This window comes from Podarcis muralis, chromosome 1 (genome assembly GCF_964188315.1).
Source record: "Podarcis muralis chromosome 1, rPodMur119.hap1.1, whole genome shotgun sequence".
NCBI classification, from domain to species: domain Eukaryota; kingdom Metazoa; phylum Chordata; class Lepidosauria; order Squamata; family Lacertidae; genus Podarcis; species Podarcis muralis.
The window spans coordinates 76,398,242-76,421,245 of record NC_135655.1 but is presented as its reverse complement, the minus strand read 5'-3'; the positions used below and the strand labels follow the sequence as shown (position 1 = coordinate 76,421,245).

Below are 23,004 nucleotides of genomic sequence, written 5' to 3'. Positions count from 1 at the left end.
GGGCTTGCAGTATTACCAGCCATGTCTTTCCCCTTATGTGTTTCTTAAGTTACATCTTGGCAATGCCTGTTAAGAGTGGTGGTTGAATACAGAAGAAAGCCAGTTGACAGTTGCACATTGAGTGTCAAAGGGGGAAAGGGTTTTCTAACGGAAGTCTTCCCTTTTCTTGAATCTTTTCCACAGCCCTGCTAAATTGCGACAATGCGTGACTACTCTGAAAACAAGGAAACATGTGGGACCATCTGTCTCAAATACCTCCTCTTCATCTTCAACTTCTTTTTCTGGGTAAGGAGCCAGCTTTAGCAATTTTGCTGATTTGTGCTGTGAATTTGGGAGTATCCTGGAGCAATGGGGCGATTAGGATAGACTTTTAATGCTCTTCTGCATGATTTAAAGAGAACAGCCAGTCTGCTCCAAAATTAGCAGATAGTTGGAGCTTAGCTTCTAGCTGCTCCTTTATTTCACAAAAAGCACAGCCACATTGAGGTGAGTGCAAGGTTAGAACTTCTCCCTGATAGCTTTCTGAAGATGGGGTGTTGATGGCATAGCCATAGGGGAGCATTCCACTGGGTTATCCCCAGATTGCCTTCTGAAGTGGTAAGTTCCAGGAGGGCTGGAGGCCCTCCACACATAGATAGGCCTTTCTTTATTCTACTCTTCCCATAGCTTCCCTCAAAAGTGACCATTAGAAATCTTTAAAGCAGTGTGATAGGCAAGGATAAGAGTGAAAAGGTGCTTCACTTGAACTTACATCCTCATTGAGATCAGCAGAAGCCCCTCTGCCAAGGGACCCTGAATCAGGCCTTGGTGAACCACCACTGATGAAGCAATAGGTAGTCCTGCTAGAAAATGGTGCCTCATGTTTTCTCTACCCCAGCTGCATTTAACTCATTATCTTCCTTTCTCTCTTAAGCTGGCAGGTGGAGCCGTGATGGCAGTGGGCATCTGGACCCTGGCTGAAAAGAGCGATTACATAAGCCTCCTGCAGTCCAATACATACATGGCAACAGCCTACATCCTGGTGGTGGCAGGCGTTGTGGTCATGATCACTGGCATCTTGGGCTGCTGTGCTACATTCAGGGAGCAGCGGAGCCTCCTGAGAGTGGTGAGTGTTCTTTGAGCAAGTGGGAAGAACTCAGTGTAGGCAGGGATCGACACGGAGAGCCATGGTAAATTGTAGCAGGGAAATAGGGGTTAAGACAGAAAGAGAGAAATGTTTGGGTGGGGAGACCCACCACTAATTCAGCCCTTGGGAAGCTACTGCCAATCAGTGTCTGCAATACTGAACTAGATGGACCAGTGAACATAACCCCTGTTGGATCAGGCCAGTGGTCCATCGAGCCCAGCATCCCAGCCAGATGCTTCTGGGAAGCCCACAAGCGGGATCTAAGCATTCTGCCCACCTGCAGTTTCCAGCAACTAGTGTTCAGAGGCATGGCTAGACTTGTGTAAGGCATCTTCCTGTGTTCCTATGAGATCCTTCATATGCTCCTCTTTCTGACATCAATAGGAATACCTGTGTTGCAGAAAGTGTGTTAGAGTATAATGTGAAAAGTAGGCTTGCTCCAACTAAATGTGTTGGTGGGGCTGGGAAATGGACGCGTTCTCTGCCAGAGCAGCCATGAAAAAGGAAGGTGTGAGGCGGAGGCCTCTTTCGCAGGGACACTGTACAGTAAGGACAAAGAAAGTGCTATGATATTTCTGAAGTGGTATTTCTCATGGCTTGTGATGATACTGGAGCTGACATGGCCTGTAGACCATACCAATCCCTCTTGGCAGGCACACAATGGCCCAGTGTGCGGAAGACTTCTCCCTTTTTGTTTCTGTCTTTCCAAGCCAGCAATTACAGATGAAAAATTTGGTACAGTCCTTTTTTGTTGTTTTGCCACAGAAAACTAATGATTGTCTCTTGGGAACAAAAGAGCCTTTTGTTGCCATTCTCCCCTCCCCTGAGTGGCTGGTTGTGACAGATCTATTGTCGCCTGTCTCTTGGCCTCCGGTTTAGTTAAGCAGCATGCACAACAAACACTTTGTGGCCAGCCAGGCAGAGTTGGCTCAAAGGCTTCTGCCAATCCTGAGCTTAAGCCCATATCCCAGCCTTCGTCAGCTTGGCGCCTTCCCTCCAGCTGCGTTGGACTACAACTCCCATCAGCCCCAGTCACCACCATGGGAACTGTAGTCCAATGCAGCTGGAGGGAAGGCACCAGATTGGCAAGGGCTGCCATGTTGTTGTTGTTGTTTTTGTTGTTGTTTAGTCGTTTAGTCGTGTCCGACTCTTCGTGACCCCATGGACCAGAGCACGCCAGGCACCTCTGTCCTCCACTACCTCCTGCAGTTTGGTCAAACTCATGCTGGTAACCTCGAAAACACTATCCAACCATCTCGTCCTCTGTCGCCCCCTTCTCCTTGTGCCCTCCATCTTTCCCAACATCAGGGTCTTCTCCAGGGAGTATTCTCTTCTCATGAGGTGGCCAAAGTATTGGAGCCTCAGCTTCACGATCTGTCCTTCCAGTGAGCACTCAGGGCTGATTTCCTTAAGAATGGATGCGTTTGATCTTCTTGCAGTCCATGGGACTCTCAAGAGTCTTCTCCAGCACCATAATTCAAAAGCATCAATTCTTCGACGATCAGCCTTCTTGATGGTCCAGCTCTCACTTCCATACATCACTACTGGGAAAACCATGGCTTTAACTATACCCCAATACTTGGGGTATACTTGGGGTATGGGCTGCCATACCCCAAGCAAATTTTCACAAGTCTAGAGGGCCACTTTGCACCAGGTAACCCCAGTTTCTTTCAATGTCTTAATCTTGATGCTCAGTACAGAATGTCATATGTAAGGATAGTCTTTGTGGATCATCATGATGAATGAAAGTTTGAGGAGTGATGTGTCGGTTGTGTTATTTTATAGCCATAATGATTGAAAGCTAGAAGATATTCCTTTATAATGATGATTGTATGTAGATGGCCCACTGAATTAGAAAGTGTGGGGTCTCTCTCTCTCCTCCCCCACCCCTCCAACTCAGATCATATGACTTCCATAAAACTTTATTTTGGAGGTACTCCAGTAGATGATTCACATAGGATATTTAACTGATCTTCCTTCCCAGTTGTGGAGTATCATCCCCTCCCTGCCCCAAAGGCAGCTCTCTTTGACTAATAGGAACTCTGATGGATTCTGTCTTCCTGCTCCAACCTCACCTCTTAAAGAAGAAACGTGCCTCTATATATATTAGAGGTCTTACAGCTGTGCTGTTTTAAATCTGGACTTTTCTATCAGCCCTAATCATTCTGCCATTGGAGAAATATAGATATATCTCCTCAGTGGTCTGGTTGTGGGAGGAGGAGTGTACTTTCAAAGGGGACAATGTGAGAACACAAGCACTGGAAATTACAACTTTCCAGCTCCTTAGTTGATTGTTTCCTCTTTCCTTAATGTACAAGCTGGACAAAGGGATGATGTCAGTAGCTCTACCTGACTTGTCTCCAAAAAGAAAGAAAGAAAGCAGTCTCTTGGGTTAAGGTGTGTTTCTGTTCAATTTCAGTCTCCCATTTTGGTTAGCCAGAGCGCTTCTAGGTTACTCATTCTCATGGTACGAAAGGGATACCTTGTCCAAGCATGCAGTTGGTCTGAGGCTTCAGCAACACTTTGTGGGGTGAGTGAATGGCTGATGCAGTGTGCTCACAGACTGAAGACTGCCAGGCAGAGAAACCCTTCTAACTTTTACTGTTCAGTTAAATAACATTTATGCTATGACCTTCACTAGTGTGTATTTCCAGGGCGGCTAGCAAAGGAAGTAAATAAGAAAATTAAATCCCTCATATGAAAGATTGAAAGGCAGTTATTAAGGAGCATAAAAAACACACATGCTGGTCTTTAAAAAAACTTTTCAAGAGCAGCATAGAACTTCATAAGTTTTCCAACGGTTGGAAACACTCTGTGAGATAGGGGACCACAACTGAGAAGATCCTTGCCTAGCCACTACCCGCCTTAACTCCAATGGCAAGGGATTTGCAGGATGGCCTTTGGGTGTCCTAAGTCAGGGTTTGCCTGCATGGTGCTGCAGAAGTCTCCCCTGGGACTTGCAGGGATCCTGCTGGCTGCTGAAATGGGCTTGTAAAAAGTAGTCTATTATAGCCAATAGAAGAGGTTGTGGTGTATGTAGCACCCGTGTCACTAAAACTGCAATACCAAAAAACACATTATCAGTAATTGTGTGTGGCTAAGTACCATAATACAGGGACGCGGGTGGCGCTGTGGGTTAAAGCCTCAGCGCCTAGGACTTGCCGATCGAAAGGTCGGTGGTTCAAATCCCCGCAGTGGGGTGCGCTCCCGTCGTTCGGTCCCAGCGCCTGCCAACCTAGCAGTTCGAAAGCACCTTCGGGTGCAAGTAGATAAATAGGGACCGCTTACCAGCGGGAAGGTAAACGGCATTCCGTGTGCTGCGCTGGCTTGCCAGATGCAGCTTGTCATGCTGGCCACGTGACCCGGAAGTGTCTGCGGACAGCGCTGGCTCCCGGCCTCTTGAGGGGAGCACAACCCTAGAGTCTGTCAAGACTGGCCCGTACGGGCAGTGGTACCTTTACCTTTAAGTACCATAATGGCGGTGGCTGATACTTGTATACAAAGAGTTTCCAAGCAAATACATTTCAGATTTCTCCCATTGTATTCATTCTAATTCTGTTGCTGACGGTACATGTACAGCTCAGACTGTCATAAGCTTAGTGATGTAATGTGTCATGAGTTCTGAACGATCGAAGCCTTGCTCAAGTTCTGGGTTGGTTGTCAGCGGAATGGTCCGCTTTAGGGGTCTCTGAGCAATTTGGGCAGGGAAACTCTTCTGTGTTGCACCCTGTGCTTGGTTTTATTCTTTGACGGTTCAGTCCAAAGTTCCGGAAGCTGCCCCTGTGCTGCTGCAGGCATGTTGCTGACTCTTGCCCACTTGGGAGAGCCCTCCCTGCAAGAAGTCCAGCTATTCTGAAACCCTCCCTGCCCTTACCAAGGAAGCATTCCACCGCCCCCTAACAAGCTTGTGATGAGCTCCTAATGATGTCGCTTTGGAGGGCTTGCATTTCAAGACAAGTGGCGTTGGCAGGAGAGAAGTAGGAACCACAGCTGTGAAAACCGAGGATCAGTCACTCGTGCTTTGCATGCAGGAATATTCGAGGCTCAATCCCTGGTATTTCCAGTTAAAAGTGTTACAGGTAGCAGGAGTACGAAAGGCGCCTGTGGAGATCCGTTGCATATCTGAGTAGACCATGCTAGGCTGGGTGGACTTGAGTCAGCGTAAGGCAGCTTCATGTGTTAACTACACTGGTTTTTGTTGCTGAATCTACTGAACCCAACATTTCATCTCTAGCTGTGCCACTGGATCCCAGCAAGTTACTTTCCCCATTCCGTGCTGCCCATTCTCTGGGCTTTCAAGCGTTGGCACCCACCTCTGCTTGTTTTGCCAGTCTATGTTTCTTAGGGGGGGAGTGGAATCGATTTGCTAGCTTTGAGCATTTCCTCAAAGATTTGCATAGGGCTGCCTTTCACCGGTGGTGACATTATGCTCTGGTCTATTCTAACACATGTCATTTTGCTTTTTTTTGCAGTATTTTATATTGCTGCTGTGCATCTTCCTGCTTGAGGTAATTGCTGGAATCCTGGCCTATATCTACTACCAGCAGGTAAGCAGCCACTAATAATTAGCAAAGAGCCCCTCAGGTTGACAGACTGTATTTTCCAGGGTTCTCACACCATTGCCTTTCACTTCTCACAAGTGTCCTGGTGTTTGTCATAAAAAAGCATGCACGTGTTTGTTTGTTTGTTTGTTTGTTTCTTACACTTATATACTACCTTCTCCTTCAAGGGGGTGTACAAGGTTCTCCCCATTTTATCCTCACAACAACCCAGTGAGCTTCATGGCTGAGCGGGGATTTGAACTCCTCATTGCTATGTCACACTGGTTCTCCTTTCGCTCTGCACAGCCCCACCTGTCATTCTGCTGTGGTTTCCCTTCATACTCCCATGCCCAATCCCAGCCAGCCCTATAGTGACAGCGGTGGCAACATCACAGGTGAAAGAAGCCTGCTGCGGGCAGAGGCTCTTCAAATCCCTATGAACATGTCTGTTGCAGAGATGAGTGATGCCCCAGACCAAGGCCACCGATACCCTGAACTGATGGGGTGAGGGTGGGTCTACAAGAGATATTTAAGTGTCCTAGAATAGCAGGCCCGTATTGTGTGACTGCTGAGAGTTCAATTTAAAGGTGTGTTATGAGCCCATCTCGTCCTACCTTTTTTCTCTCCCGGTACCTTCCTCTGGTATATAAAAAAAACTTACTTTCATTTCAAATATTATTTGCATGCATTCGTATACAACATTGGCCCAAGCAGAGCCTGTTTTGTGGTGCAGCAATGTATTTATTTATTTGATTCCCTTTATGAATCACTTCCCATAAAATATGTTGAAGCCATTTCACAGTGAGAAACGTCAACAAAAATAATTCTATGTGTAAAAAAACCCCCCAAAAAACCATTTCGTGGGTCTACTTTGAGTATGTCTCTGTACGATATCACCCAGTGATTTATATCAGTTTGATTTTTTTTATTTAAAAAAACTACCACTGCCACCCGAAATGGTATTTGCCTATGAATTGTGTATGAGTTTGCCAATTTAATACTGCATGAAATAGATCAGCATTGAGTTGATCCAGAAAAAGTGTCTTGATGTGTGAAAATACCCTCTAACAAAGCATCTGGCTAGCTGCTGCACCTGTGCTTGGAATACAAATTTCCCTTTGCATTGCCTCTTTCTCTCTTTTCCGTTGTCACATTAGTATGAAATGGACTAACAGTCTGATTGCTTGTGCTGAAGATTCCCCCCTTACTAGCAAAAAGCTGTTGTTACTGTAGAACCTTCCTATTGCATAAATAAGTGTGCCTAAACCCAGAAAAGCTCAATGGGGAAAATAAGAGGTCTACATGCACCAACTTCCTCAGGATCATCCATATTTTGTTTAAACGATTCTGATGTCAGCATTCAGCTACAAGTATACAGATCTGGTGGCCCAAAGGCAATGGGAAGATAGGTGTGTGACAGAACACTGTAACTCAGGTCTTCACACATATCCTTTTATAAAACGGATGTGTGCATTTCAACAAAGCTTGATCTCCTCGGCCACATGCTTTCATAAGCTGCCACCAGCTTTGCATAGATCAGCTGTTCCCAACCTGGTGCTCTCCAGATCTTGCTGAACTACAGCTCCAGTCATCCCCAGCCAGCGTGGCCAGAGGTTATCAAGGATGGAAGTTGTAGTCTAAAACATCTGGAGGGCACCAGGTGGGGTGGGGTGGCTGTTCTAGATGGGGTTTTTATAGTCTGTTCCCCCCACCCCATAGCCTCTGAGAAGACACCTTTGCAGCGATTTTGTTGCATCTTATTTATTTAATGGGTAAGGTAAAATGAAGCTAACTCCTTTATCCAGGTCTGCATGGAAATTGTTTAATAGACTGCCTTGAACAATTCCTAATCACAACTTCATGTGGACAGAAATCATCCAGCATAGAACAGGCCAAACATTTTTTCAAAGAGAGGAAGCTTTCTTTTTCAAAAGCTGTCTGAGGAATCATTAGCTCTTAGGATGGTTATCCAATCAGCTTCCCAGGAAGGATGAGCTAATTTAAAATGCTATTTCAGGAATGCATGGGATTGGCTTTGATAATGCAAGCAAGTGAGCATGGCATGCTGGGATTTGTAGTTTTGGGAGGGACACCAGTGTTTGTGTGGATCCTACTTGTTTTGCAAGCCTCTGTTTCTTCTGTCTGCCATGCCCTCCTTGCAAGCCTCCTTTTCCCTTATATCTAGGGTTGAATGAACTTTGTCTTTTGTGATTCTTCCTCTTATTTTCCCCTCCTTGCTTCCCTTTCCCCCAATATGCTTATAAAACTCTGTGTATTTGCTTTTGCTGCCTTTGTTCCACGCTGCAGTTCTTTCTTATGAGCCCACAGGTAATTTATTTTGTTTTTCCTGGAAGGCATCTGCTAATTGAGTCTCTCTCTCTCTAATTTTGCTTTTGGTGCCAGCAAACCTTTCCCCCTTGTATTTGTGTGAATTATTCATCTATAAAGCCTCATATCATTTGGGTTCAAATCAAAGCACTAGTCTGGCAAACAAATGATGCTCTAGTCACTCCTTTGATATGTTTACCTTGTACAAGTGGAATTTAAGGATGTATCACTGCTGTATTTTGATGCAAAAACCCTTGCTTTGTTTCCTGGGGCATCTGCTCCCCCCCCCCCCAAGTGCTTCTGTGGTAGAGCATTTTCTTTAGATGCTGAAAGGTCTCTGGGCTGAGTTACTGACATTTGCAGTTAAAAGATCTCCATGGGTTGGGCTGAGAGAGATCTCTGCTCAAGATCCTACAGATATGTAGCCAATCAGGGTTGACAGGTAGTTAGCTAGACAAGTCCATAGTATAAGGCAGCTTTGTTGTTTCTATGTACATTGTAGTAAGAGTTTGATGGAACTTTCCATTTCATTCACCAGTGGTGAAGTGCATGCATGAGAGAAAATGTAGTTCATGGTGACAACTGCAGAGCTCTACTTTCAAAAGTACTGGGGTTGCTGATAGCCTGTCCCATGAATCCAGTCAAGCCCAGGTGCTTGGGCCCAAGCCAGTGGAGCCCCAGTGCCATAAAACAAGCTAGAATTCAAGTGAAGTGGGATGCTTGTTTATTTTACAGAAAATATTAGAAAATAAGCTTAGGCTAGAAGCAGCCATACTACAGGATTGTGGGACGTGTATTTGGCTTTTTAGAAGACACCCAAGGTCCACCATCTGGAGCAAAATACTGGCAGTGCAATTCTAGTAGAACATGATTGGAATACTTTCACTCAGGAATTGTTTTCAGTAGCAGAACTAAGCTCACAGTCCAGTTGGACATAAATCAACTGCTGGTTCCCCTCCTGCAGCTTTCTTCATCTCAGCAGCCTAATTTAGAGGGGAGAAGGGGAGTGTGTCATTCCTATTGTTAAAGGATTGGAAGTCAGAATTCTTGCCGATCACTCAGATCTCACCAGCAGATTGTGATCTACCTAGGCAAAAGGGAAGAAAGGCTTGTTGCATCTGCCTGTGTTTATTTAGAGCTTGGGGATTCTCTAGAGCCGGGATGTGATCTTCCATTAGTCCTGGCCTACATGGCCACTGGCCAGGAAGTTGTGAGTTCTAGTCCTGCTACATCTGGTGAGCCACAGGCTTCCTATCCCTGCTCTCGAGCAACCCACTTGCCTAACACTCTGCAACTCTCCATCTCGCCTTTGTTTCCCAAATTTATTTATCTTGTAAAATTGGACCAGGGAACTATTGAGTCATTCTGGGTGCAGTTTTGTGTTGGTTATCATACAGAGAGCTATGTCGAAGAAGGATGTTACTCATATTTTCTTTCCATCCCCACTACCTTTCCCCCACCCTATGCAGCTGAATACGGAGCTGAAGCAAAATCTGAAGGAGACAATGACCCAGAAGTACATGAAGCCGGAAGAAGTGTCTGTGACTAGTGCGGTGGACAAACTGCAGCAGGAGGTAGGCTTAGGAAATGGATTTAAATAGGGTGATAAGATTCTATATCTTTTGACTATGGAAGGAAGTATTCCACCAAATATGTGGAATGGTTTCTCCACTTGCCTAAAATGCACAACAATTGATACAAGATAATAACACCAAGGCAACTATCTATAAATAAACAAGAAACAGCCACAAAAATGGCAAAAGTAGTTTCTTTCCCAAATAGGTTTTATCTTAAACAATTGCAAACGGAGTAAATAAAGAATTCACTTGTAATATATTGGAGGTTCAGTGCTCATTTCCTCTGTTTCCAAAATAGATTTTATCTTGAACAACTGCAAACTCAGTAATACAGTGGTACCTCGGGTTACGAACTTAATTTGTTCTGGAGGTCCGTTCTTAGCTTGAAACTGTTCTTAACCTGAGGTACCACTTTAGCTAATGGGGCCTCACGCCGCCGCCGCATGATTTCTGTTCTCATCCTGAAGCAAAGATCTTAACCCGAGGTACTATTTCCGCTTCAGGTTACAGACTCCGCTAACCCAGAAATAGTACCTCGGGTTAAGAACTTTGCTTCAGGATGAGAACAGAAATCGTGCTCTGGCGGCGCAGCAGGAGCAGGAGGCCTCATTAGCTAAAGTGGTACCTCAGGTTAAGAACAGTTTCAGATTAAGAACAGACCTCCAGAACGAATTAAGTTCTTAACCTGAGGTATCACTGTATTTTGGCCTGCAATGCCCATCAGCCTCAGCTTGCCCTACTGGCTGAGGCTGATGGAAGTTGTAGTCCAAAATATCTGGAGAGCACCAGCTGGGCAGAAGCTGGTATACACAGTTGCAATTTGGACCTGCATGCTGCTGTTGCAAGAAGATCCTATGTGCTGTGGAATGGGGGTTGCAAGAATCCAGCTGTGCTGTGCTATGGCCTGTAGATTCTATAAACATGGTGGGAATGAGCTTCATTCTCATGCACACCTCCTGTGCACATGGACGATTTTATTATGCGAATTGAGGTCTTGCACACACATTGATGCGCAACAGGCCTTCTTTCCACCTCCCTTTTTGTGGCAAATGCTATCTGCGTTGCAAAATGAGAGTCTAATTGCATAGAAAAATATACATATAGGCCTCTGCTCATCTGGATTGTTTGATTCACAACTGGAGAGGGGGAGCTCCAGACTTCCATTTTCTTGAGTAGCACATGAAATTATCAAATTACTGTTCTCTCTCTCTCTCTCTTTGTAAACGGCTCTGAGGTTTGTTTGCTTTTTACAGTCAAGCGGTATATAAATTTTATGACATGAATAAATAACTATGAACCAGCCTTAAGAGATCTAGAGTTTGTGAGATACAGCTTGTCAGAATATTTGCAGAGTACTTGACCACACAGAGCAGTCCCTTGGATACCCTGACTGGGCTTTCCAAATATAGATAATTTCCCCCATGCCTCCTACTTTGTACAGATCACTTTCCCATGCCTTCTACTTTGGTTAACCTCCTTGGTCAAGAGGTGCTGTACAGGGCACATGTATTATTAGCACATTGCTGCCTCTTGGCTTCATTCCTGGCACAAGAAGTCCCAAAAGAGAAGCACAAGTGCAGCTGGTTAAAATAAACAGGTGGCCATATTTAGTGGTTGCGTCTCCGAAGCACCAATCCACTATACCTTCACATGTCATTTGAAGAGAAAAGTGAGAGCGCAGACACATCTTCATTTGGAGCAAATGTGGCAGCCTTTCCGAATGTGGAAGGTGATGAAGCCCCCGCTACTTCTTTGTCACATCTTTTTCTCGGAGCCAGTAATCTCTAGTGATGGAAGTGTATGATGGGGAATCCAGTTTACAACAGAGCACAGAGAAAAGGCAGAGATTTTATCTTCCATCAAGCAGAGAAGCCCTATTTTAGGTCATTCCATCAGGGAGCACTTGTGTTGTCTGACACATCTAGTTTGGAAAACTTGGACAGGCATCTCATTGTTTTAGGCTGTAATTCATACAGGAGAGGCAGTGCACTCAGCTGCGTAGCTCCAAGGTTACAGAATGTTATTTGAGACTTGCCGCAGTTCAGAAAGAAGGTGAAACCTTGGCTAGTGACAGGGGAATGATTGGTTCCTACTATTCCTACTTTTTAGTTAGTAAAACCACTTTACCACAGCAATATTTTTATACTTATGTGGCTTTTTAAAATGTTGATATTCTAGACAGTAGTCCAAGCGGGAGATAACCAGAGCATGCACCGCTCTGGTGAGACAGTCCACGGGCAGGTAGGGTCTCAGCCTGCATACCAGATGGAGCTGGTAAACAGCTGCCCTGGACACAGAATTGACCTGTGCCTCCCTGGACAGCTGTGAGTCCAAAATGACTCCCAGGCTGTGCACCTGCTCCTTCAGGGGCACAGTTGCCCCATCCAGGACCAGGGAGTCCTCCACACCTGCCTTTCCCCTCAAGAACAGTACTTCTGTCTTGTCAGGATTCATCCTCAATCTGTTAGCCGTATTTCAAAAAGTAAAAACCAGGACACCACCAAAATTGTTGGGTTGTTTTTTTTTTACTTGCCTAAGATCCAGGACAAAGCACCTTCTTTTGGAAATTTCCCCCTTTGATATCCCAGTAATGTCCAGGAAAATCTGGGCGTATGGCAGGCCTACACATGCAGAGCTTCTGGCTACATGCCTAGGGTGTTTCTCTGCAGACATGACATAAGACGGGAAAATGCAAGGAAGGGAGGAGACTCGCTTGGACTGTAATGGATAGGAAGCATGTGAGCATACAGCATGCCTGCCAGGAATGAGTTCACTCTAGCTATGTCCCTTCTACACCATGCCGAATATTTGATCTGCTTACAGAGAATGTAGCTTGATACAGCGAGAACAACCAGAGTAGCCTCTTCATTGACTGTCAAAGGAGCAGCAGGATGTTTATAGGCCAGCTTACACACATCCCATATATGTATAGTAAGTAGCAGTGACATCACCATGTATATCTTTATTCAAGGATGGCTTTATATTTAAGGAACGTTTTCTTTAAAAGAAACCAGTCAGCAGTCATAGTTATACTCTCTTACAGAAATGCCAGTTAAACCCAGCTTGGTGTTGCTCTTGGGAAGAAATGTGCACAGCCCTGCAAAAGCTCAATAGCTCTTCTGTTGTATGACTGGTGGGCTGTATGCTCCTGCAGTTGTGCAGGCCAGAGGTACAGGCATTCACAGACATGATACCATAGTGTTGCAACATCTTTTGGCAATAAGCCCTGCAAACTTTGCTTCTATGTTTGTGTGTGTTCAGTTTAAGTGCTGTGGCAGCCATAATGCTTCAGACTGGAGTGACAGCGAATGGATCAAATCTCCTGATGCATTAAACCGGAAGTTCCCTGACAGTTGCTGCAAGACAGTGACAGATAAATGTGGCCAAAGAGATCATCCTTCGAATATCTACAAAGAGGTAAGAAATCAGACCTGAGCCGCCTCCCTCTTATCTGAAAGTTAAGTGGATGCCAGATGGCTCTGAGACTACTTTTATCAACAAGTTGCATGCAAGGCACCACAGCAGATTCAGCCTCTCAGTATGTTCTGCAACATTGCCTGAAGATTTTCTTCTAGAGTAGTCACAAAACTAGTCGCAAATAGATATTTATATTCCTCAACAGTTCTGTTCCAACACGTGGGCAGGTGAGGCAGAGATACTTTGCCACCATCTTGTGGTGTTCTTGGGTTGTTGTTTTTACCATTTTCAATGAAAAGGGACAAACAGTCAGATTTGGCAACCTAAACTGTATTTTTTTATAAAAAAAGTTTGTCCCCTTAAACTCAAAAATACTTTGGGAAGTTTTTTTTAGCCACGGAATTCCAATTTTCCAACTGTCAGTTGATGTTTCAGTCTACAGAGTGTTCTGCCAAAGAGTGATGGCAATGAAGCAATCATTTTTCAACAGGATTCAGAGGGGGATTAAATGATATGAGGAGCATGAATAACTTCTGCAACTAAGCTTGTTTTAGTCAGGCAGAGACAGACTAAGCCCTGTGCCTCGGGGCATGATTGCTGACTGCTGGGCCCAGGTGATTCCTGCTGCCCACCCCCTAGCTTCTTTTCCAAAGTGCAATAGGACATACTTTTGGTGAGAAAAGATACTCGTTTGAAAGGAGATTCCACCATTTTGTATTTCCTTCCCCAGCTTGCCCTGGCCTCCATTTCCTCCTCATTCATCTCTTGTCTCACATTGTCTTGTTTCTACATTGTAGGCCTATTGGGGCAGGGAACTGTCCTCTCGTGTAAATCACACAGAAGTGCCATTTACGTGGATATAAAAAATGTATTAAATAATATTTCCAAAGATTTGGAAAGAATAGTGAAGTATTTACATTCTGCAACATTTGCCTCCAGTCTGCCTTTTGAGATTGACCTGCCTGTGACAGGCTGCTGAAAGGAAACGTAGAAAGAATGACCAGTTTACATAACCAGTTTAAACACATTTCAAAACACTCTTTCCCTCTCCTTAGGGAATCCTGAGAACCATATTTGTATGGGAAGGGACAGGAGATCCTTTAACAAAGGATTTTAAGCATCTTCCCCAAACTAGACCTCTTTGGGGGGAGACATAGAAGTTAAATTGGTACAAAGTACCATAGTTATAAGTGTGTTCTGTAGATATTCCTTTCCATTTTCATCCTCGCCAGAGCTATCCCATGAGGTAGGCAAGGCTGAGGGATGGTGACTGACTGAAAGCCAGCCCATGAGCTTCATAGCTCATGGGGGATTTAAACTTGAGTCTCCTCAGCTCTGCCTTTACTGGCTTGAGCTTTGAAACCATGAGCCATGTACTCATGTGCTTTCTTCCTTAGGCCACTACCCAGTGGGAATACATTTGTGGAATGATCAAACAACTTAAAAAATAAAGCTTGCCTCACACTGCAGCTAATCCTGTTATTTCTCCTGTCTGCAATGACTTGGCAAGGCAGATAAACAGGCCACCAGGAGGCCAAAGACAATATTTTAAAGATGGAGGCAGACAGCGATTGAGCTTCCCTAAGGCTGTGTTCTACTTCATCTCTTTTTTCAGTGCCTGTTGATGTTACAGGTTTACAGTTGGCTGCTGATGCTCCACTGATTCAAGCTACTACTACTGATTTGACTTTGTAGGAGCCCTCTATTCAGGCCACATGTGTAACATGGTTAAAGTGAAGCATTAGGGCAAGAAATCATTGCAAGGATGAGCATTTGTTCAGATGCCCCAGCCCATTTTTTTTATTTTCTTGCATTTATTTGCTGTGTGAAAACTTTTTTTTCACATGCGAATCTCGAAACAGCACAAGAAGACACAAATTAAACTTGAAATTATGTCAACAATTTTCTCTCTCTCTCTCTAGGGCGGCTGCATCACTAAACTGGAAAACTTCATCCAGGAACACCTGAAAATCATTGGAGCAGTGGGAATTGGCATTGCTTTTGTACAGGTATGGGCTAGTAATATGCAAGATTGAAGTGTGCAAGGTTAGAGCTTGGGAGACCACCACGCTACAGTTCCTGTCTCAGGTTTACTGTTATTAGAGTAATTGGCGACTGGGGACCTGTAAGCAAAGTCTGACCCATGGATACCTGTCATGCAGTTTACCATTGATCCGAAAGCTGCTATAGGACAGACAGACAAACAAACAAACAAACAAACAAACAAACAAACAGTGCTGCAGAAAACATATGGGCAATCAACCACAGAAGAGAAAGAGAAAGGTTTCAGGAATATCATGAAAGGTGCATACTTCCCCAGCAGGGGCTAGGCAGGAGTGTGGCATAGCACTTGGCCAATTGCTCCAGTGGTTGGCTTTGGATTGGCCTGTTGCCCACTCTAGTTGCCAACAACACTGCATTAGGGCAAAAAGGACATCGATTTCTCTTTGCTATTGTCTGTAAATTAGAGATAATAGCTTTGCAGGATCCAGAGGATCCTGTGTGCAAATTGTAACCATGTAAAAGCAGCTGGAATTAAGCAGCAGTCCAGCACCACTGGATTCTGGAGGCTTCGTTGGGTTTGCTGTGAATGTGGGAAGTGATTCTATATACCATCTCTGTGCCTTGAGCAATCTTCTGGTCATGGAAGTAGCTGTCATCTCTGATCTTATTTTTTTGACACACACACACACACACACACACACACACACACACACACTTTAAGCTCAAGTATCATCTCACATTGGTGTGTGTGTGTGTGTGTGTGTGTGTGTGTGTGTGTGTGTGAATATTCTCACCCACGCCTATTTCTTTTGCAATTGTCTATATCTCCATGATTTGTGGCAATCATGAATTTCTGAAGCCAGTGTGTTGGCTGAGCACAGTATATTAACTAGCATTGCTAATGAGTTCTCAAAAGTTACTAGCCCCCCCCCCCTCACACACACAAAGTTGCCTGCCAGCCTGCATACCTGCACTTACCTGTCTTGCCATTTGTGGTTCATTCATGGCCTCAAAAGTTGGCTTGCTTTCAGCGTTCAAATTGCTTCCCTAACTGGAGACAATTCCCACTCAGTACAAGCAACCACACAAAGGACTGTTTACATGCCTGATATTAACCTTTGACCCTGACAAGTGGCCCTCAGAAAGTTGCCCTGAATGGAATGTGGCCCTCCCCACCCCCTGGGTTCCCTGCTAAGAAGCTACAGTAGAAACCAGCTTTGGTGGTGTTTTCTTAGATGTGAGTTATCTGATTCACTGTAAAATTGAGAGAATGTCTCCCCCACAATCATTTTAAAGTGGCAATTTCCCAAAAACATATACATGTAAATCCCTAATAACCTGTGTGCTTAAAAAAATCCTACAGCTTATGGAGTAAGGGATGGAGGCGCTTCTAAAGGTTTGAGGTTGCCAACTCTAGATACACATGACTCAGTAAAAAAAACACCAACATGCTATTTACTGAAGGGAAGGTTGTGAAAAACAGAAATCTTTCTGTAAAGCAGTGAGAAGGCAGCCTCTAGTGGTGATTTGTCCCAACAGCTGCTCAGACTGAGCAGTGTAATTAGAAGGGGATGCTTTTAAAACAGGGGTCCCCAAACTAAGGTCTGCGGGCTGGATAAGGCCCGAGGGACTCATTTATCTGGCCCGTGGTGACCCCCGCTGTCACTGCCCACTCTTACCAGTGCTGCGCTGCGCGGCTGCCCACTTCCGGATTGGAGGAGCACCAGAAATAGCTTGTGCACATGCACAAGGGTTGTTTGCACATGCGCAAGCGTTATTTGCACATGTGCAAGCGTTATTTGCACATGCACAAGCATTATTTCCGGTGCACATCCGGGTCAGAGGAGGCCTGTGCACATGCGCACAAGCTATTTCTGGTGCTTCTCCAACCCGGAAGTGTGCCAGAAATAGAGTGTGCGCACACGTATGGGCACGCGCTCCTCCACTCTCCGGCCCGCCGCACAATCGGCGCTGGGGACACCGGCCCGAGGCGCAGTAAGTTTGCTGACCCCTGTTTTAAAATAACTTCTTTTTCTTAAAATTCAGAACACTACCAGAATAACCCACAGTGATATATTGGGAGTTTTGACAATCACATAGTAACTATCTATTGCTCGATTTCTCTCTTCTCTTCCCATTTCAAATAATTATGAGAATGTTTCCTTTTCCTTTTTTTTCCTTTCTTTTAATGGCCAAAGGTGAAATGTGCAGTGATCTTAATGCAATCTTAATGCCGAACCAGTGCATTTCTTCCTTCCTCTCATGCCTTTGCAGCTGTCATTGTAAAGTGCAGTTCACTCAGGACTGGCTCTTTCTCACTTGGGCGAGATTTTCCTTTTACTTCTTACAGAAAACAGCTATTACCAGCTGTCCAAAGGAATGCCCTTGCTTGCAGCATCACATCTCTATTACAGCTGAGCTGCCCTGCTGGAGCATAGGAAATTACCTTTTACGAAGTCATGCTTTTGGTTCATTGAGCGGTAACTGAGAGGCAGTGACTTTCCAGGGTTTTTGACAGGGGTCAGCTATACCTGGAAATGTTGGAAGCTGAGCCTGGGACCTTCTGTGTGAAAGCGACATGCTGTCCCCGAGCTACAGACCACTGAGCTTGCCCAGGCTTCAGGGTTCACCTGCTGAGGTTTCAGGTCATATTTTCTCTGTACCCATATTGGAAGATCGGTCCCTTCTGGCTGCAAAACTCTGTATGATCTCAAGGGACCAACATTCTCTCCCATGTGAGAAGAATGAAGAGGTGCTGAGATACATGGCTTGATGCATTGCTTCTCCTGTTGCTTACCCATGTTTTGTATTGTTGTTTTTTTGCCTTCTAGATATTTGGGATGCTCTTCACTTGCTGTTTGTACAGGAATTTGAAATCTGAGCCTTACTAGGGAAGCTTGGAAGACCACCCCACCTGCTTGACTACACCACGTTCCATCCCATCACCCTATCCTTTTAGGCGGCAGCACAGAAAAAATCAACCTCGCAAGGACTTCTGCTGCTTAAGGAAACTTATTCTCACCCAGTGCCTCTGCCAGAGAGAGAGAGAGATCAGTTGACCTCCTTATGGCAGTCGTGGAGGCCCAGGGCTCACCCAGTCTTTTCTTTGTGGTCCAGAGTCATGGAGTTGTAGAATTCTTATCTGCCAGAAATGTTTCCAAGCCCAGGCCCAAGCATTCAATCTGAAAGAGAGATCATCAACGCTGCCAGGGGCCCTGGCACCTTTCCTGTTTCCGTTTTAGCTCTCTTTTAACCCAGACATTGACTCTCCGATTGGCTGACAACTAGCCCACAAGGATGCATAAGGCATTCACAGGTTGGGAGATTTAAATCCTCTCTTCCTGCACCCAGAAGAAGTGCCTTTCTGGACCAGTGGAAGTTCTGATGCGACGGCTCTTTCCCATCCAAGGCAGTGCCTCCTTCTGCTGGGTAATCTCTTCTCCCGATCTCCTTGAGGTTGTGCCTGAGAGATGGATGGACTAGGTTACCCACAAAGCCGGCTGCTTCATCCTCAGGGCCTTCCCTCTGCCCCAACAGGAGGCCCCCCTGGAGACGAGTCTTGTGCCTTTCAGGCCAGGTGTTGGAGGACGTTCTTTTGTTCTCTTAATTAGAAGCCTTGGCCTACTTTTTCCAACAGACACACAAACAATAAGCTTTCTGTTGAAATGGCTTCCTTCCTCAACTGTGCTGTCAAGATAACCCGACTCTGTGGAATTGTGCAGCTCCCCTTTTCATAGGAATGAGCATCCTCTCCCAGAATGACACATCATTTAACTGGGGAGAACATACTTCTACTTGCTTTTGTGTTGATCTTCAAAGTCTGATTAGCCAGCCAGGTACTCTCTGGCTGGCATGAAAACCCAGAATTCAGCTGTCCTATTCCCCTCTCTCATTAATTTACTGAGTATGCTTCATACCAAAATGATTTCAATTGGCAGTAAGGCATAAAATTGCAAATTGAACTATTTGGTGCAAGGAGAGAAAGTGGCCGGTAACTTTTGTATCTACAGCAGTTGCCTCTCCTGCTGTAGAGGAGGCTATTCTAGGAATGGCTTCCAACAGCAGATTTGCTAGTTTTCCCAAGAATTCACCCACTCTAAAGGTTTTCACAGAATATGTTTTAGAAACACTAAAAGCATCCTTGATAGAGTAGGTGTCGAGATCCTGTTTGTATAGCCCGTGTCCAAGTATTCCTTCCCCATTCTTACATTGACCTGTTTCACAACTGCCTAACATTTTGATTTCAGTAAGGTACCTCTTCCATTTAACAGCTTTCCCCACGCCTCATTTGTAGGTCTATTGTAGCAACAGCAGCATGCTGAAGAATATACTTCCTGTAACTGATGGGGAACCAGGTGGGCCCTCCAGATGTTGGACTACAGCTCCCATCATTCCTGGCCATTGGTAATAGTAGCTGGTGGCTGATGCTCGTTGAAGTCCAATATATGGACCCCCATCCCTCTCCTATCCCACTGAAAGTCTCCCGAGTAAACAGTGTGGCCGCTTGTGTATTGGCATTCTGTAGGTTCCGTTGAAGCTCTTGCATTGCCCCTCCATAGCCCATTCTTCCCTGTCCCCTTTCACATACCTGGTTGGGGGCAAGAGCAATCACATGGCCTAAGGAAGCTTTTCCCCAGTCTCTGGCGCCTTCCTGACATTGCCAGACTCCCAGCTTCCATCATACCTTACTGTGGACGATAGCAGTTGGGAGTCCTAACAACATTGGAGGGCACCAGGCTGTGGAAAGTTGACCCCCCACCATCACCACCAAAGGCCAACGTATACAGGTTTTGCCCAAACTGGGAACCTAGTCTTACACTCCAGGATTTTCCTTAGCTGGCTAGATGTGACTTTCTCCAACTAAAGTAGAGACTAAAGGTAATTCCATCTCCAGCCCTTTGTGGGCTCTGATAGGCAAGCACTTAATATAAACACACCACCCAAGAAAGTCCATGTCACATAATTGCCTCTCATGGGTGCAGTGAAAAATGGAGTGTCCTCTTGGCTGCTTTGCTCAGGAGGTTCAGGAACAGTTCAGGAGGCAGCTGGGGAGACGTAAAGCATGAGCACACATGGTAAACGTCCTTGCAGGAGAAAGGTTTTTCGCCATTCTCACTGTAAAGGTGGGTGAGTATCTAAATTATTACAAATTAAATTGCTAAATTATTTCTTTATACCTACCTGATGTTTCTGTCCCCACTCCCCAACCTGCAAGAAAACAGAAGGTCCTGATTGCAGTTGCTTGAAACAGTATTTGACTACTGAAGTGCATTTGTGTGGATGGCTAGCTTTCTCTCCACCTCCCTCCACTGGGGAACTATATTGTGCCATGGTAAGAGAGGACCAGGGGTTGCCAGTCAGCAATCTGTGCTTGCTCTTTGGTTTTTCCTCATATAATAACCATGCTTTAAATACAGTTTATGTTGCTGGCCAATAAAGCTAATATTGTCTGTATTTTGTCCTGTGTGAGGCTGAAGTGATAACGTGGGTTTGCGGAGTAGCCAAACACCTCATCGGTAACAGGGACGGGGGTCTGGGAGATTGTCAACTACTATATTTCAAATATTTGTGCATTACATGATGCGCCTGACAGTACCTCCTATGATGTCTCAGTCAATATCTCCTGAAAAATCCACAAAGTGCTGGAGGCACTTCTCAGTTCCTATTTCTGACATGGCGTCTCCTGCATCGAACATGCTGCCATTTGAAAGATGAGCATGTTTGTTGGATGCCAGGATTAGACACCCACCCTTCCCATCGGTTCTGAAGAAAGAGCAGTGGTGACCGATGCAGATTGTTGGGGACACATACCTACTCCACACTTTTGTGGTCCTGTCTCTTTTTCTGTTGTTTTAAATGTGGCACTCATTTTGTGTTCTTCTTCTGGGCCCCTTGGCAGCCATTTTGTGACTCTCAAAATTCCAAATGTGCCCAGTGGTCCCCTAAGGTTGATGATCCCTCCCCGCAAACCTCACCGTTGATGTAATAGAAGCAGGCTCTTGTGCAACCCAGACTACTGTGCATCAGAAGCACACCAAAAACTTAACCTAATGAGTGAATCCCATGTCTTATCTCTGGATTGGTTCACTATTTTTGAAACTGGAATTACAGTCATTCATACATCCATAGTTTCTGCACTGTAGCATACCATTCAATGCATGTGTAAAGCATATGACTCCCCCCCCCCCCCGATCCTGGACACTGTATTTTTTTTAAAGAGTACTGGGAATTGTAGCCCTGTGAGAGGGCAACTACAATTTCCAGTATTCATTGGGGAAACCATGTACTTCAAATTTATGGTGTGCATGCAGCCTGGAACAAAGGGAAAGAAGCAAACCTGCTTGTTAATTCTCTAAAAAGCACCTGGAAGGAGGCACCAACTAGTTCCATTTGCCACTAATATGGTTCAGCTGCAGTGAATGCTCTGCCCCAACAAGCTGGGAAAAAGTAGTTAACAGTGCCAGCCAAGCAGTGTGAAGAGTTATCTCATCCAGGTACTAAATCATTTTCCTTTTTAAGCAGAAAAAGGCCAGACTTGGTCATGTTTATTACTTTCTTTGTACTGACTTCTGGTCTCCGTGTGGCCAATGAACTGGCTGGGTTTGGTTTGTCAATAGTGTGATACTTCAAGAGAGAAAGCTTTACTACAGATCTGGGAGAGAACTCTTGCTTTCATGTGCTTGGCTGATGTGATGTGATGTTTCTGCAGAGTATCAATGAAACTAAAATATCCAGCCTTTGGTTGAACTGTCTCTGCTTCAGATGGGTTCAGATTGGTCTGCTGAGCCCACAACTGCTTCTGATATCTTTTCTGATAAGAGAAACTGTTTAGCAGCCACTGGTAGCAAGGAGCAGCATAATTTAACTGTAGGGACGACTTAATCAATTAGACCTTTTGAAAAATACAGCTAGGCGAGCTGGCTTTGTTTTCTAGGCGAATAAACTAATCTCTCTGCCATATAGGAGAGGAAATGTGCTTGTGATAAAAGCATTCCTTCCAACATTCATTGGATGAAAATGCCCCTCTGCCATGGTAGCTTGAGGTGCAAAAAAGGAGAAGGATATCCTTCACCTTTCACTGTTGGGATAGAAGAGGGGATTTCAGCAAGTGTAGCTTGTCATGCAAGCAACTCCTGCTGAAATTCTAGCCAGTTCCATTCCTGGGAAGCTCAAGTCCCACGTCTACTACATGGTATTTCCTCTCCCCTCCCCAACCTTTTAGCTCCCCAAGTCTAACATCTGTTTTACCTGATTCTTGGGGGCAGTTTGAGATTTCCAGCATTGCAATACTATTCACGTGGCAATTATGCATGCTTTATGTTGCAATTTGATTCACATTTCCGGGTGTGTCCCTCCAATTGAGCTCAGAGGGGCTTGATTCTGATTAGACACTGGATTGCACTGCTAGTATCTTGCTTGTTTTTGATGGACCTTCATTCAAGACAGTTTTTCCTTCAACTAGTAAAAGTGAAGCATTTCAATTTCATGTCAAAATGTTTAGATGGGAGCACTGTATAATATTTTTATAACTTTAAATTTATAGCTTTAAATTGTTTATAGAATTATAGCTTTAAAAGAGTTTTTAAAAAAACAGAACAAAACACCACCTGCAAACTAATGTGTGGTTTTCTCCAAGGTCACAAATACGTGGGCATGAGAAGAGACTAGTTGTAAACCTATGTGCGCATATGTGCATCTCCAGAAATGGGAAAAACCTTATTTTGCCATTCATTCCTTTCCATCATCTGACCACTAGGTGGTGCTTGACATTACACAAGTATGTATATTTAAATGCCAAACATAGCATGCTGCAGGCTAAGAGCAAGGAGTGCTGCTTTTGTTTGTCCTTACAGTGAACTCTGCATCTGCCTTGTGTCCTGCAGCTGTGGTTACTGAATCATCCACTGCCACCACAGCACAAGTTGAGCCTCCCTCTCTCCTGCAGTGGAAAGCAAACTAGGCTGGTGTTCTTATCAGCCAAGATGTCTCTGTGTCTCTCTGTGTGATTCAT

General features: G+C 44.9%; 1 protein-coding gene across 2 annotated transcripts in view; it reads left to right on the top strand.

Moving 5' to 3' along the window:
* The window catches only part of CD151 (CD151 molecule (Raph blood group)), a 41,248-nt gene extending 20,801 nt beyond the window's left edge, over positions 1-20,447 (top strand). For both annotated transcript variants that reach the window (XM_028734908.2, XM_028734918.2), the window contains exons 2-8: positions 184-285; positions 914-1,105; positions 5,599-5,673; positions 9,465-9,569; positions 12,834-12,989; positions 14,912-14,998; positions 17,825-20,447. In XM_028734908.2, the coding sequence (XP_028590741.1) occupies positions 202-285; positions 914-1,105; positions 5,599-5,673; positions 9,465-9,569; positions 12,834-12,989; positions 14,912-14,998; positions 17,825-17,884 (759 nt within the window). In that variant the 5' untranslated portion in view covers positions 184-201 and the 3' untranslated portion in view covers positions 17,885-20,447. The remainder of the gene's footprint in view (positions 1-183; positions 286-913; positions 1,106-5,598; positions 5,674-9,464; positions 9,570-12,833; positions 12,990-14,911; positions 14,999-17,824) is intronic.
* Positions 20,448-23,004: the final 2,557 nt, after the last annotated feature.